General features: G+C 31.5%; 3 protein-coding genes across 4 annotated transcripts; 2 read left to right on the top strand and 1 right to left on the bottom strand.

The window, feature by feature from the left end:
• Positions 1-233: 233 nt before the first annotated feature.
• Positions 234-2180, bottom strand: LOC116016111. The gene is made up of 3 exons (XM_031256299.1): positions 2045-2180; positions 1126-1910; positions 234-801 (listed from the first exon to the last, which is right to left on the bottom strand). Exons 2-3 carry the CDS (start codon positions 1739-1741, stop codon positions 605-607), a joined length of 813 nt encoding a protein of 270 aa, XP_031112159.1. The 5' UTR covers positions 1742-1910; positions 2045-2180; the 3' UTR covers positions 234-604.
• A 4480-nt stretch (positions 2181-6660) lies between these two features.
• Positions 6661-9915, top strand: LOC116000607 (lipid phosphate phosphatase delta). The gene is made up of 8 exons (XM_031240628.1): positions 6661-7014; positions 7156-7251; positions 7392-7466; positions 7588-7718; positions 8195-8298; positions 8377-8505; positions 9018-9133; positions 9298-9915. The coding sequence occupies exons 1-8, from the start codon at positions 6853-6855 to the stop codon at positions 9706-9708; spliced, it is 1224 nt and encodes a 407-aa protein (XP_031096488.1). The 5' UTR covers positions 6661-6852; the 3' UTR covers positions 9709-9915.
• A 3646-nt stretch (positions 9916-13561) lies between these two features.
• On the top strand, positions 13562-15660 carry LOC116002142. 2 transcript variants are annotated; one of them, XR_004094379.1, is made up of 4 exons: positions 13562-13659; positions 13746-15122; positions 15219-15454; positions 15647-15660. XR_004094379.1 is itself a non-coding variant. In XM_031242188.1 (3 exons), the coding sequence occupies exons 1-3, from the start codon at positions 13573-13575 to the stop codon at positions 15261-15263; spliced, it is 1509 nt and encodes a 502-aa protein (XP_031098048.1). In that variant the 5' UTR covers positions 13562-13572; the 3' UTR covers positions 15264-15544. The 2 variants fall into 2 exon arrangements, 1 of the variants encoding a protein (XP_031098048.1); XM_031242188.1 differs by lacking the exon at positions 15647-15660 and having other exon boundaries at positions 15219-15544.
• The last annotated feature ends 51 nt before the right edge of the window (positions 15661-15711 follow it).

Genomic DNA, 15711 nt, shown 5'->3' with positions numbered 1-15711 from the left:
TGTTAATTAATAGTTAATTACATGCAAAATGACTTTATCAAAACTCTTATTAAAAATTTTACTTTGAACAACTTCTTGAATTTTAGCGTTGTGAGCAATAAGTTGTTATAAAAAGTTAACTAATCAAACACTTATATTGATTGTTTAACCAAGTCAAACAATTAATAATAGTCAAATAAGCCAAAATTGACTGATAAGCTAACTATGTTACCAAAAAGGGTCATAGAGGTGACTGAGACAGAACAAACGAGTAATTTGGCACATCCTCAAGATAGGAAGATTAAGATTACATTGGGAAGAATTTGGCAATGCCACATTAGAATAGTCCATTGCTTCAACCCCCAATAAAACTCACCACCACACTTTAGTAGTTGAATCAGTGACCCATAAATGGACTGGCATTACAAATTACAACCGCCATAACAAGAAGGCAAGGCCATTGGTCAATTCGATCATTTCTATGAATACATTAACCTATGAACATACACAGTAATTGATAAAGGAAATCACAATGGTCAATAACAAAATCCCTTCATAAAGGATTGCTAAAACACAAATCTAGCAGAGGCTAAATCTTCTAAGCAGTAAATCTTCCAAACTAAGTTCATCCCTTGAATTTCAAAACGGCAAGGTACAAACCCATCTCATCAACAAAGCTCATAATTTCAAATGAATTCTCAACAGCGACGTTCTGCAATGTTGTCATATCTGGCAAGTTTGACACTACTACATCGGGGTATTGCTTTCGCTGTTCTTCAAGCACTTTCCTGCCTTGGGGATGACTGATCACAATTCTCGCACCTACATAGGCATATTGTTAGAATGGCATTGCACATTTTCTTCCTTATATGCCTTCTGTTCTTTTCGGATTTACTTCTGTAATGGATGGAGCATCTTAGTTCATAGATTCCTCTAGTGCATGCATTAACACACCAGAAAACAAGGATTTTTCAGCAGCACCAGAAATTGTTAACACAAGAAAAATTGCAGCATTATCATCATTTATAAATCTTTCAAGCAAAAACTAATAAGTGTGCAAGTCTAGGTTTTCATTCTGACAAATACCAAATCATACATTTTTGTTTCCTTGTAAAAGTATTATGGAGGAAGATTGAGGAATTATACCTGGCATACATCGCTTCCCGAGTGCTTCTAGAACTTGACTAAGCTCAAAGGGCATGGCAGGAAGGAAGTAGAGAAACACTACATCGAAAGGTGCCCACTTCTCCGGTACATATATTAGTTCCCCTTGCCAACATTTAACCGTGTCATACGCCTCTTTGATGCATGCTAGCACAAAGAGAGAGTCATGAACTACAAGAATTTGTTTGCAAGGCGATGAATCGACCACTCTATCCACAAATTCTTCAGAACTGATTGAAATTAAAACTTTTGAATTCTCTGAAATCCCTCCAGCAGTTATAATTTTCTTAATCTTTTCTTCATGCTCCTCATCCGAATGTCCATTATTAGCATCAAGAAATGACCAGTCTTTCTCCATAACATCCTCAAAGCTAACTACAGAAACTGTTCCCTCATTTGATGGAGTTGTAGCCCTAGTACAGGTTCGAAAATTGTGACGAGCAACTGGAAGTTGAAGGGAGAGAGAGGGACATTTACGAATTTTAAGGGAGTAAGGGCTAATACAACAATTAAATGATTGTAAGCGGGTATTTGGTATGAGTGTATGAGCAGGTGATGTGACAGGATGGAAAGATGCGGAAAAGGATATTGAATTCATGAGATAAACTTCTGCTTCTTTTAGATATATTTTTGGAACGGATTATCAGAGATTAATATGGCTGTTCACAGAGCGAATTGACCACTCGTCATTCAACAACGATAGAGCAACACATTAAGATAGTCTCTTCTTTCATTCTCCAAACAATTTTCAAATTAGTTTTAGTTCCCTGTCATTAACAATAGAAATTTCATAAGAGATTTGACACAAATTATTTAAAAAAAAAAAAAAAAAAAGTAGCAGCACTCCGGCTCGCAACCTGCTACAAGCGTAACTATACCACTGCTAGACTGGAAGACATACCTATCGCTGTCGGCCGGTCGCCGCCTCGACGGAAGTTTTTGTCGCTGCCGCACGTCGCCGGTCGAAGTGTCGAAGGAGTCGTCGGCTCGTCGCAAATCCCAGAGTCCAGCCGCAGGAGAATAAGAGATAAATGAGCTGCCAAATTGGGGATTTTGGGAATTGATATATATGCTTGGATTATATTGTAAATATAAAAATATATTAGGTATAAACTGTAATATATAATAATTTAATATTAAATATCTAATCTAATCTAAAAATATAATAAATGTGAATGAAGGTTATACCCCCCATTTATGTCCGTTTTTTCCGTTAAGTTTTTTTGTACATTATGTTATAAAAGTTGTACTACATAATATTTTGGACAAATATACTCCTACCGTTATATTTTCCAGCATTGTTACTATGCACATGCATCCACCATATATTTTCTTATCTTCTTCAATAATAATAATAATATATACACATTAAATATTAGAGTTGTAGGTTAGTTATTTTTTTTAAATATAAATATCTAATTATCCATAATTATTATTATTATTATTATTATTATTATTATTTACTATATTAAAATTTAAATAAATTTAAAATTTTAATACAAAATACTAATATTTGGCACATATTTTTTGCGCATCGCGCATAAGAAAAACTAGTGAATTATATAAATATGGACAAGATCAAATGAGAAAATGATTTTCTTAAATAAAGTAATGATTGATCTCACATATTCATCAATTGTTAAGAGTTTTAGTAAAAAAAATACAAGGTTAATTTTATAATTATTGAAAAAATTTAAGAGCGGACTCATTTTATAATCATTACAAACTTAAAAGCTTAACAATGATAAGATCATAGAATTTGATTTCCAAAGATTGAGGATGGAGAGAAAGGGGTTGTTTTGATGCCTTATGCACACCAACTTGATTTTAAGCAAGGTTTAATCAAAGGCTCTATGCGAACTCAAAGGCGTAAAATTGTTATTGATAAACTCTTTCAAGCAAATGCACATTTCTCTTTTTTTTTTGACAGGATAAAAAAAAATTATTTTACTATCCCTCGCTCGGTTCAACTTAATCAAATTTTTAAAAATTGGTCGGCATGAAAAGGGTTGAGGGTGTAAATGTGTTCATACGTTTTACAAGAAGAAGTGTTCTCACATGAAAACACACACACACATATGATGCGAACCACTTAGATTTGTCCACAAGTTCCAAAAATAATTATATTCATAATTTCAAAAAAATGACCATGTTAAAAACCCCATAATTACCACTATTTATTTTTCACCCTAACTTGTCATTTTTTTTTATTACATGGTTAAAGTGTTTATTAATTCATGATGGGGCCAACCAATTTATCGATGATCCATGAATATAAATTATTTTATTTTTAATTTTTAACTCGGGAGTGAATAATATAGAATGATAATTTAGAGGTAAGAAACATTTTTAAGACTATCATATTGCGTAACTAAACAATTAAAATTAATATTTTCCTTGGTCATAATCATAAATCATGTAAAATAGACTGCCTCCATCTCTGCCAAATTTCCTATTGCAAGTTGATATTGAAGTTTTTATTTGAGTTAATAACACAAATGGTCCTCTGACTATTGGGGTAGTACTTCTTTTAGTCCTCGACTTTCAATTCGACCACAAATGGTCCTCTGACTTTCATTTTTGACCACAAATAGTCCTTTTGTTAAAATTTCTGTTAAATAGGTGTTAAATCTAGGGGTATTATCGTCAAATTGATATATATAATGTTCATAAAATAAAAATGTTTATAATTTTTCACCAACAAGCATAATTGAAACAATTAACAAATATAAATACTCATAAATAAAAAGACAATACACTTTATTCTCGTAATTATGCGTACAAAATTAAGATTCAATATTAGAGCTATCTATTTTAATTTAACCAACAGACTAAAATGGAAGATTTTTTTAAAAAAATCTTGCTTTCATCATTTTCATGGTTGTTCATACATGGTCGATTAATAATTTTCACTTTTCATTAATCGATCAAACATTTTGTTTGGGACATAACTGAAAGCTGCTACCGTTGAATTAATATAATTAATCAAGTACAAATTGCGAACATTAATCATGGATTTTTATTTAATTTGTTCATTTATATAAGTTCTCACGTCCATTTTATTTTTATATTTATTAACTTAATGTTTGAAATTAATTATGTTGTCATATAATTCTAAAAAAGAATTAATCATAATAATATTAATCAATTTGACGATATTACCCCTAGATTTAACACATATTTAACAGAAATTTTAACAGAGGACTATTTGTGGTCAAAAATGAAAGTCAGAGGACCATTTGTGGTCGAATTGAAAGTCGAGTACTAAAAGGAGTACTACCCCAATAGTCAGAGGACCATTTGTGGTATTATCTCTTTTTATTTAGACTATGTTTGGCAAACCTAGCTGAAAAGGTAGCTGAAAGCTGAAAAGTAGCTGAAAACTGAAAAGCTATAAGCTCAAAGCTGAAATCTGAAGAGCTGTTATGCTTAAAACTGTTTGGTAAAATTAGTTTTTTGATAAGCTGATAAATGTAAAAAGACTAAAAAGGACATCTTCATACAATTTAAATAATTTTAAATTTAAATAGGTTTGTTTATATATTAAAATATAAAATAATGAAATCAATATATTTAAATAAAATATAAAGTAAGAACATATATTTGAAAATATATAAAGTAAAAAAAAAAATTTATAATTCATAAGATTAGTTCATACAAAATTTAATATTCAAACATAAATATCAAACTAAAATTACAACCAAACATAATAAAAAGAAAATGTCAGGAGGGTTTTAATTGAGAGGGGTAAAGGATGTCATTTATTTAAAATAACAAGGATAAAGATGGAAAAAAGCTACTAGCTTATTTTGAAAAGCTATCCCAAGCAGCGTTTTAAAATAAGCTCTTATTTTAAGCTACTAGCTTATTTTGAGAATATTATCAAACAGAGCTTATAACTTATTAGTAGCTTAAAATAAGCTCTGCCAAACAGGCCTTAATTTTGTTTGTTTGTCCATCGCGCATTTCAAGCTTTCAAGCAATGAAAGCTCGCAAACAAGCTGTATTTGTTATTTTTATTTTAACTAGTATATTATTTTTATTTTTTATTAGTTGAAATTCAATCTTTCAATTCCAAACTTTGTAACTTTTCCTAAATATTTTTTTCTTATTAAACCATACAAATTTGTATATATTAATGTCAAATTTTGTGGTGTTTTAGAACTTACATAAATACTCATAATATATATATATATATATATATATATATATATATATATATATATATATATATATAATTTTTATCTTTTTATTCACACATCTATAAAAAATCATAGAAAAAATTTATCATTGTTATGAACAAAACTAAATTTTGCTATTGGTTACAACAACATTTATAGAGGAAAATAGAGTTGAATGATGTTGAAGTGTAATTGTATTGGTGGGACGCTTTCTTATATCGTTGTTGTAGTTGTCAAAAAACTATTCCGAACGACGATAAACTAAACAGACGAATACTTTTTTTTTTTTTAAATGGACAGATACTTGTTTATGATTTCGAAAAAAATTAAAATTTAAAAAACTCCAATATTTCGCTACAACCATGTGACACTAATTTATTATACAAATGAGATTGTTGCAATTGTGGTCAATTCCCTATGTATTTGACTATTTCTGACCCAAATAGATTCCAATATATTAATTTTTATCCTTTCTTTTCTTTACTTTCCTTTTTTAATATTTTATAAGAAAATTATATTTATATTATAAAAGTTTATGTAAAGAAAATCATAAATAACGTATTAATGGAATTTGTGAATTATTTATAAGTGTATATTTAATTTAAAGTTTTAATGATTTTTGTAGACTTTTTAATATGAAAAAGTTTTTAAAAATTTATAAATGTTTGTTCTATAGACTTTTATAAAATTGATAAAGGTCTTGTTTGGATTGGCTGTTTGAATTAGAAGGTATGATTTTTTGATAACATTAGCTGATTGTAGAAAGTTGTTTGATAAATTAGCTGTTAGCTGGTAGCTGTTTGGTATAATTTATTTTCTCAAAAAGCTAATTGAAAAGGCGGCTTTGAGTAGCCTTTTGAATTTTAACATTTTGGAGTTACAAAAAGCTTAATAGCCAAACAACTAATAGTGGTCAAATAAGTCAAAATTGGCTGATAGGTTGATTATTTATCAAACAGGGCCAAAGTTTTAAAAATTGTAAGATAGTATAAACAAATTTAAAGTTTATCACTAAAAGTCTTGATTGAAAGAATATTACGAATAGCTTTATGCATTGCATTAAATATGGACGGAAATTACTATCAAGTTTGATTGATAGATTTCGTAAAATTGTATAAAGGAGTCTTGTTCCCTAATGTTCTTGCTGGCGTGAGTAACGCGGGCAAAACTTTGACTGTTTGACAAACCAAAAGAAGTTATGAGGTCGGAGCGTAGAAAGATTCTAAACTGTGTAAAGAAACGGACTTTTCTCCGCCAACCAAATATTACGAGGACGAGGGTCCACAGAAAACAACCCTTCCTGGAAAAATCTTGATTAAAATAAAAATAAAGTGATGAATAAGAAGAGAGGATAGCCGGCTACCCTCTTCTGATGGAGTCCAGCTCCCACTTTTGAATTTGGTTTCACTTCAATTCTGTTGGTCTAACAGAATTCGGAGAAGCCCTTCCAATAGAATCTTTAAGGTCTCCTCCCGGGTCAACTTCTCAATTTTGAATTCTTGAGAGAAGAGATTTTCAGTCGTTGGGAATGGAGAGTGTTGCTGGGTGGCAAGGGCTGTTTCTTGGAGGATTAGCTTCTTGGGTTGTGATTTCTTCAATTTTTAATGTGACCCAGAAGATTAGATCTCTCACTCAACCCTGGGTTTCTCGCCAAGTGGTCTCCGGCACCCCCATTTCTTTGCAGATCCAGGTTTTTGCTCCTACTATTTTGTTTGTGGAAATCCCATATCAATTCTGTTGGACATTATCTTCTGGTTAATGCTAGTCGGGTCGTTTATATGATTTGAATTATGGTTCTGATGATCTTCCTTTTTTGTTCTTGGTGCTGTAGAAATACCAGCATGGGTATTTGGATGGCTTCTTTTCTGCGTTGTCTTGTAGCGTTTCTGTGCCTTTCTACACCGCGTTTCTTCCCTTTCTCTTCTGGGTACGCTATCTATCCCTAACCCCTCCCTGTTTTATATTGAGGGGAAGATAATACAAGTAGAACTATTATCTTACAGTTTAAGAGTTTAATTGGTTCAACTTTTTTTTTTTTTTTTCTTTTTTCTTGTTTTTGTATTGCAGAGCGGGCATTGTAAATTGGCTCGGCAGATGACCCTTTTGATGGCTTTCTGTGATTATATGGGCAACTGTATAAAGGTATTTTGTTTCTTCACTCACATGATCATCTTTTTTGGGGTATAACTTCATTTACTGTTTTATGATTGAATACAGCCTTATGCTAATGTTTTATGATTGAATACATTATTGTTCTTTGCAGGATGTGGTGTCGGCCCCTAGACCTACTTCACCGCCTGTTAGGAGAATAACTGCCACGGAAGATGAGAAAGAAAATGCATTGGAATATGGACTGCCTTCTTCGCATACTCTTAATACTCTCTGCTTGTCTGGGTATTGAGCTACTGAATTCCTTCATATTGCTCATTTATCTGTCTTTGTTGGTGTCAGTCGGACTAAGATTTTATGTTCAACTCCTCTCCCTATCAGATGTACCAATAAGATTGTAGGATTTGCTAGATGTTCATATATTCTTGGTAAATGAGTTCTGTGGCATAGTGCTTCACGTTATTGACACTTGGTCCTATAAACTTCTTAGACAATGCGATTTCTGTGTGACTTAATGGAATATATAGTGTCAAGCTGAGTGTCTTGAGCCAGGATAAAAACTTCAGAATAAAGGAACAGATCAAATTGCCTGATGTGGTATCGACCTAAGAACATGGGGTAAAAAAGAAAAGAAATGAATTGTTCAATTGTTAGTCATGCTGCCAATCTGTTTGAGTGGAAACGTGAAATGCTTTATGCCATCCCTTAGTTTTGCTATGGATGTCGTTTAATGTACTCCTATTCTTTCTTTGGAAACTCAGGTACCTTTTGCACTATGTCTTATCCCACACCAAGAACGAAGATCTTTCCACGGAGATAGCAGGAATTGCCCTTGTTTGCTTACTTGTGGGCCTGATTGGCTTAGGTAAGTATCGTGTCTTTGATATGATTCTTGCTTGCTACAATTCTTTAGAGTTCCAGCTGAAATTTGTTTCATTTTTAGGGAGAATATACCTTGGGATGCACAGCTTGATTGACATTATTGGAGGTCTAGCTTTTGGATTGGCAATCCTGGCATTTTGGCTCTCTGTTCACAATTACATAGACGATTTCGTAGTTTCAGGACAAAATGGTATGGATACTGTTCATCATCCACTAATTTTAATTTTTAAGTTCATACCTTCTGAACTGCTTTTACTTTTGGTTTTCATGTACTGCCATCAAATTTATGTACCCAAAAAGAAAAAGTCTCAAAAGAAACACTAAGTCAATATCAGAGAAGGATATGGTTCTTTGCATAATTGCATTATTATAGATTTATAGGAGAGAAACATGAGTTTTTTTGGCTAGTATTATTACTAGTTACTAGATTGAAGAAAGCCTCAGAAAACTCTTTTAGTTGGTTTGAGAGGATCATGGTTCTTACTTCCTTGTACAATAGGATATTATAGAAGAGCATAGAATAAACTTTTCTTAGTGTTAAATTTGGCATGATTTATGGATACAAAATGTCAATAGAAGAGCATATGTGCAAACATATAAGATACTTCAAGAAAAATGATGTGTACTTAATAAGCTTTTCCTATTGCTACGTATGAATTTTGGTGATTCCTTTACATTAAGTTTTTTTTTGCCTTTTTGCAGTTACATCCTTTTGGAGCGCACTAAGCTTCTTGTTGCTCTTTGCCTATCCAACACCGGAGCAGCCTACTCCAAGTTTTGAATATCATACAGCCTTCGACGGTGTTGCTTTGGGAATTGTAAGTATATGCTCTTCGATTATTTCTTGCTCTACCTCTCCGCTTCAAAGTGAAGAGCTTTACTTTCCAATTATCAATATAATCCACTTTCTTGAGTTTTATGAGCACGTTATTAATGCTGTTGGAATCGCATGTTAATCCCGACTACAAAAATTGTTTGCCAGGTAGCTGGAATCCAGCAAACTTACCATCAGTTTCACCATGAAGATGTTCCAAAGGTCTTTACTGAGCTCCCGATCCCTGCATTTGTCGGTAGAATGCTAGTAGGAATACCAACGATACTCCTAGTGAAGTTCTGCAGCAAGGCTCTCGCGAAATGGATGCTGCCCATGCTCGCCAACGCCCTGAGCATCCCGGTAAGATCAACCAGCTACGTCCCGGGACTAAGCAGCTCTGCCATCACCAAGAAGTCGGACGAAACAAAGCCAGCCGCAGGTTATCTGCAAAAATTGTTCTTTTTCTCCCAACAGGACTCGTTTGATGTCGATACAGGCATTCGACTCCTTCAATATACTGGCCTCGGGTGGGCTGTCGTAGATCTTGTTCCATCTTTATTCACTTACCTAAGACTCTGATGGTTAATGGTTTTGTACTTCCATTGTATTTGTATCATACAAATCCAATTCATCTTCTGTTTCTGAAATACGACCCTTATTTTCAATGTTTTATTATATATAGGCAAATTATTCTGTGGATCTGGGTTCACCTTGCAATGTGGACCCGGATCCATTGTATAACTATTGATAAATCTAAGTATTGGCAAATGAAGGCGGGTTAAAAGATACTCCGTACATATTAGTAACTTGGTCACATACTCCGGTAATTTCTTTGTTTGTTCTTTCTCCATCAAAATAATGTTTATCAAAATGTAGGATGAAAAATTGTTCAATGTCAATAGTACCATTGTACCAATATATTTAAAATAATTACATTTTGTAACTTAACAAATTTGAAATGATGAGTTTAATTTTATTAAATTATACAAAATGTATTTTATCTATTATATTATTACAATTTGGTACCAATATGATATTTAAAATAATTACATTTTGTAACTTAACAAATTTGAAATGATGAGTTTAATTTTATTAAATTATACAAAATGTATTTTATCTATTATATTATTACAATTTGGTACCAATATGATATTTAAAATAATTACATTTTGTAACTTAACAAATTTGAAATGATGAGTTTAATTTTATTAAATTATACAAAATGTATTTTATCTATTATATTATTACAATTTGGTACCAATATGATATTTAAAATAATTACATTTTGTAACTTAACAAATTTGAAATGATGAGTTTAATTTTATTAAATTATACAAAATGTATTTTATCTATTATATTATTACAATTTGGTACCAATATGATATTTAAAATAATTACATTTTGTAACTTAACAAATTTGAAATGATGAGTTTAATTTTATTAAATTATACAAAATGTATTTTATCTATTATATTATTACAATTTGGTACCAATATGATATTTAAAATAATTACATTTTGTAACTTAACAAATTTGAAATGATGAGTTTAATTTTATTAAATTATACAAAATGTATTTTATCTATTATATTATTACAATTTGGTACCAATATGATATTTAAAATAATTACATTTTGTAACTTAACAAATTTGAAATGATGAGTTTAATTTTATTAAATTATACAAAATGTATTTTATCTATTATATTATTACAATTTGGTACCAATATGATATTTAAAATAATTACATTTTGTAACTTAACAAATTTGAAATGATGAGTTTAATTTTATTAAATTATACAAAATGTATTTTATCTATTATATTATTACAATTTGGTACCAATATGATATTTAAAATAATTACATTTTGTAACTTAACAAATTTGAAATGATGAGTTTAATTTTATTAAATTATACAAAATGTATTTTATCTATTATATTATTACAATTTGGTACCAATATGATATTTAAAATAATTACATTTTGTAACTTAACAAATTTGAAATGATGAGTTTAATTTTATTAAATTATACAAAATGTATTTTATCTATTATATTATTACAATTTGGTACCAATATGATATTTAAAATAATTACATTTTGTAACTTAACAAATTTGAAATGATGAGTTTAATTTTATTAAATTATACAAAATGTATTTTATCTATTATATTATTACAATTTGGTACCAATATGATATTTAAAATAATTACATTTTGTAACTTAACAAATTTGAAATGATGAGTTTAATTTTATTAAATTATACAAAATGTATTTTATCTATTATATTATTACAATTTGGTACCAATATGATATTTAAAATAATTACATTTTGTAACTTAACAAATTTGAAATGATGAGTTTAATTTTATTAAATTATACAAAATGTATTTTATCTATTATATTATTACAATTTGATATGAAAATAACTTTAAATGCATATAGGTCATATTTGCCTTTGGTAAATTAGTTATTAGCAAATAACTATTTGATATAATTTATTTTTTAAAAAAGCTAATTGAAAAAGTTATTTGAATAACTTTTTGAATTTTAGCATTTTGGAGTTACAAAAAGTTGATTAACCAAACACTTATATTGTTTTTGTTAAACTAAGTCAAATAGCTAATAATGGTCAAATAAGCCAAAATTGATTAATAGACTAACCATTTTAGCAAGGGCCTATTATGCAAATATCTTAACAACACATATAAAATGTACATTTGAATATGAATACCGTTAGCTCAACATATTGCATAACAAGTTAGGCCATTTAGAAGACTCAAAGGTATGCAAACCATGGCATATGTTGCAAATATTTTAAATATTTATAAATCAATTCGATTTCATATTTTTTAAAAAAAATTATTTGAAAAAATCAAGACTTTTGGACCCTCAACATATAAAAATTTCATGTTATTTTTGAAAGTTCACACTTCAACCCTCACAATTCCCTCCATAATATCCTTTTCAGTTTTCTATAGTATACGTTTATTTTTATCATGTATATCGATTTCGCCCCAACCGTAAAAAGGGAGCAAAACAAAAATCAAAGGTGACTCAATCGCTGTAGTATGATGTCGCGAACTACTTTATCTGGTAAATTCCTATCCTACAATTCTCTCGTATAATTCATTGTCTAAATCGATTTCATGCCGAATTTTAGTTTTGAGATCGTAAGAGTGAGTCTATGTAAGGAATGATGGAATGAAGGTTCTGATTATCAGTTCTGCTTGATGACTTCTTCTTCTTCTTCTTCTTCTTCTTTGCTTAGAAATGGCTGCTTTACGATTGAAAACTTGCAATGCGTAAGGAAATGTGATCGTTGTTAAGGTTCTGCTAATTGCTAAGCCTTCTTATTTATGTTCATGATTTCTGGTTAGTTTGCTTGTAAGAAATGCATTCATTGTCACGATTCTGCTAAGCTGCACATTATATCATTAGCTCTGAGACTGTGAGCCGTTTTATTTTTAATTTTTAATTTTTTTTTTTTTATAGAGTTTGAACTTTGAGCTGAACATTCATGAAGTTCGAACTAAATATTTTGTATCCTAATGTTTATCTCATTTGAACTAAATGTTGATTAGGTCTCCTATAGATATGTGAATTGAGCTCCTAGTATAGCAATTTCAGGTAAACTTGTTTTGTTCATGATGGTGTTCATTTCATGTGTATCTTTGATAGAGTTTGTTGACAATTGCTTAGCCAAGTTTTGACTTATAATTTCATTTACAAATTTTATCCTGGAAACTGGAAATTTTGCTTGTTTGCAATTTCGTGACATGGATTCTTGTAATGATATCTGAATTAACTCGTCTTTCATCATTCTGTCAAAAGGTGGTATATACATCACATATTGTTATTTGAGGCTGAGATTAATGTACAAATGGTTAATTTGATTAACCTTTAATTGAACGTTTATTTAACTTATTTAACTGAAATTATAGAATGCTCTAACTGTTATTGAAGCACTTGCAAGCTCCAAAAGCATAGATACATGTCTACTAACTGGTGTGATGCTTGAATTTTGTTTCACTTTTTTGTTAAATGTTTCTCTGTAGATGGTTTGAGTTTTGACATTCATGTTTTATGCAATGCAGATTTGGTTATGAGGACTTATGAAATTTCAGACAATATTGGGAAGAGTGCAAAGGGACTGGTCTCCTTGAGGATTTTGGAGAAATTATTTGTTAAGAAAATTTGGAATAGTGATGACACAACATCTGAAGCACATCCTAAAATCAGGTGTGAAGATGTCCTTAAACAGATATTAGAAGAGGTATTAAATTTCACTGGATAGATAAACAGCATCTGAATCACTGGATGTCTTGATTTTTCCAGTTTTATAATGTGCTTGCTTAAGAATTGGAGATGAGCTTTTATACTTTTGCATTGTGCTAAGTAAAGTAATGGTGATAATACAATCAGATACCCATATCGGACTTGAAAATGGCTGGACCTGAGATGCTGGAATGGGATGTTCAATCATTTGTCATGCATAAAAGGTCTCGCTTGCCAGAATGTACTTCGCTACAGGTAAGGTTAGTTTATCTGGTTTGTATCTTCAATTGAGATATTGTGTTTTTAAAAAGATGGCTGGTACTTTCTTTCATTACAAGCAGCTTAAGGAAAAGTTTGTTGAAGGCAGCCATCCTTGTTTTGCACCATTAAAGGAAAGAAGTGGAATGCCATCCTGGAATCAATCTGAAAATATTATCTCTGCAGATAGAGAGATACAAGAAAATAGTGCTAGGAAACCTCTTGCACCAATTGAAAACTTGTCAACTGGGAATCAATATGCAAATGATATTTGTATTAAGGACACTAAAGAGACACATGAAGAGGGTGCTATAATTCCTCCTACACCAAATGAAAACTTGGTCTCTTCCAGCCAAGGTAATGGGCACAGTCAGTGCAAAATTTTACCTGCTAAGAACCTTCTACCTGCCAAGAGGAGCAAGCCTGCTTCTTCAGCTGATATTCAAGGAGGGAAGTGCACTGTTGAGCAAACTATGGCTGAGAATGCTTGTTATCCTTGTACTGAGGGCACCAAGAAACACAAACAGGATGTAATTTGTCTTGTTGATAAAATTGGTGAACATATTGCACAAGACATTGAAAAAGAAGGGTACAGTTTTGAAAAGGAATCAACAGCTGGGGACTTACTAGCAACCAAACCTCCAAAGGACTATAACAACATGCATACTGCTCTAGAAAACCTCAGAAAGAGTTGTGACAATAGGCATGCTGTGCAACTTCATCATAGTGACACCGATGTCCCTCAAGGAACAAATGCTAAGGAGGATACCAACAGTTTTCAAAATATTTGTGTCGGTGCAGCCAGCAAAGAGACTGCTCATGATGTATTAAGAAATGAAAATGGCTTTACGCAACATTTAATACAACTGGATTCTCTTTCCAATGAAGCTGAAGTGAAGTTTCAGCTTTATCTTTCTCAGGATTCATCAAAAGGTGGACCCACTAATGAAGTCAGAGATAACATTGAGCATAATCCTGAAGCAGAGTCCTGTAGTGATACCGATGGTTATCACGAAGAGAAGATTGAAATAGCTAAAAAGAAGAGTGCTTTCTTGAGCTCACAATGCACAAATAGTCAAGATTCATTTGCAACTGCTGACTCTAAAGAGCTAAATCTTTGTGTGAAGTGTAATAAAGATGGCAAACTGTTGGTTTGTAGTTCTGAAACCTGTCCAGTAGTGGTCCATGATAGCTGTTTGGGCTCTGTTCCCATCCTAGATAAGGCAGGAGGGTTTTACTGCCCTTTTTGCACTTATTCTCAGGCAATTTCTAAGTACCTGGAAGTTAAGAAGAAGGTGTCTCATGCAAGGAATGATCTGAAGTCCTCTTTTGGCTTGGGAATCAAACAATCATCTAAACACTTATCCCCAAGATCAGGCAAGTTGAGACAAAACCAACCACTGCAAGATGATGAATCATCTGAAAATGATGTCACAATCCGAAACAGTTCTTCGAACAAGGTCAGTTTCCAAATATTCTATGCAGTTTAGAAAACCAGACTGATAGTGTGATTCACTCGTACTAATTGCTTTTTTTTTCCTTCATTAAATCATCAGGTTCTTTATATGGTGTCTAGAGCTCTTCCTTTTTTTCATCTTTAGTATTTGATTTTCTCTTCCCTCCTGTTTTCTCTCCCATATCCTTTCTTCTTTCTAAATATGTTCAAGATTGGTTTAGTTATGTGAACTGACACTGGGCGACCTCCAGCAAGCTAGTCAGCCTCTTTATTTCACACCCCTAATCAAGGCGAAAGAAGCTCCATTGTACAGAAGACGAGGAGGAAACATTGAAGGTAAAAACTTCCTCTCTAATATGATCTTTCATTCAAAGGTTGAGATTTGTATTTTGTATAGTGGCTAAGCTCTTCCTCAATCCTCATCGACCATTGGGGCATGAGTTGTAGTGTTGGGAACCTTCCTGAAAACAGAGATAAAGTTGGACATCCCTTACCCTGGTACTTTAGTGCAATGAATTTATGATGCAGGAGGGTGTGCAGAAATACTCAGCACTCACGATCAAAGTATTTCTTGGAGGAATATTTTGGAATTT

The sequence above is a fragment of the Ipomoea triloba genome, chromosome 1, assembly GCF_003576645.1.
Source record: "Ipomoea triloba cultivar NCNSP0323 chromosome 1, ASM357664v1".
NCBI lineage: Eukaryota > Viridiplantae > Streptophyta > Magnoliopsida > Solanales > Convolvulaceae > Ipomoea > Ipomoea triloba.
Note: the sequence above shows the minus strand (reverse complement) of the source record. Positions and strands in the feature narration are given on the sequence as shown.

Bases quoted from the DNA above. Each gene is read 5' to 3' on its own strand.
- LOC116016111 (XM_031256299.1), bottom strand. From the start codon at position 1,741: ATGAATTCAATATCCTTTTCCGCATCTTTCCATCCTGTCACATCACCT. The intron at 802-1,125 runs GTATAATTCCTC...ATGCCTATGTAG, and splicing joins CGGGAAGCGATGTATGCCAG to GTGCGAGAATTGTGATCAGT.
- LOC116000607 (XM_031240628.1), top strand. From the start codon at position 6,853: ATGGAGAGTGTTGCTGGGTGGCAAGGGCTGTTTCTTGGAGGATTAGCT. The intron at 7,467-7,587 runs GTATTTTGTTTC...TGTTCTTTGCAG, and splicing joins ATATGGGCAACTGTATAAAG to GATGTGGTGTCGGCCCCTAG. The intron at 8,506-9,017 runs GTATGGATACTG...GCCTTTTTGCAG, and splicing joins CGTAGTTTCAGGACAAAATG to TTACATCCTTTTGGAGCGCA.
- LOC116002142 (XM_031242188.1), top strand. From the start codon at position 13,573: ATGGCTGGACCTGAGATGCTGGAATGGGATGTTCAATCATTTGTCATG. The intron at 13,660-13,745 runs GTAAGGTTAGTT...CATTACAAGCAG, and splicing joins CAGAATGTACTTCGCTACAG to CTTAAGGAAAAGTTTGTTGA. The intron at 15,123-15,218 runs GTCAGTTTCCAA...TTAAATCATCAG, and splicing joins GAAACAGTTCTTCGAACAAG to GTTCTTTATATGGTGTCTAG.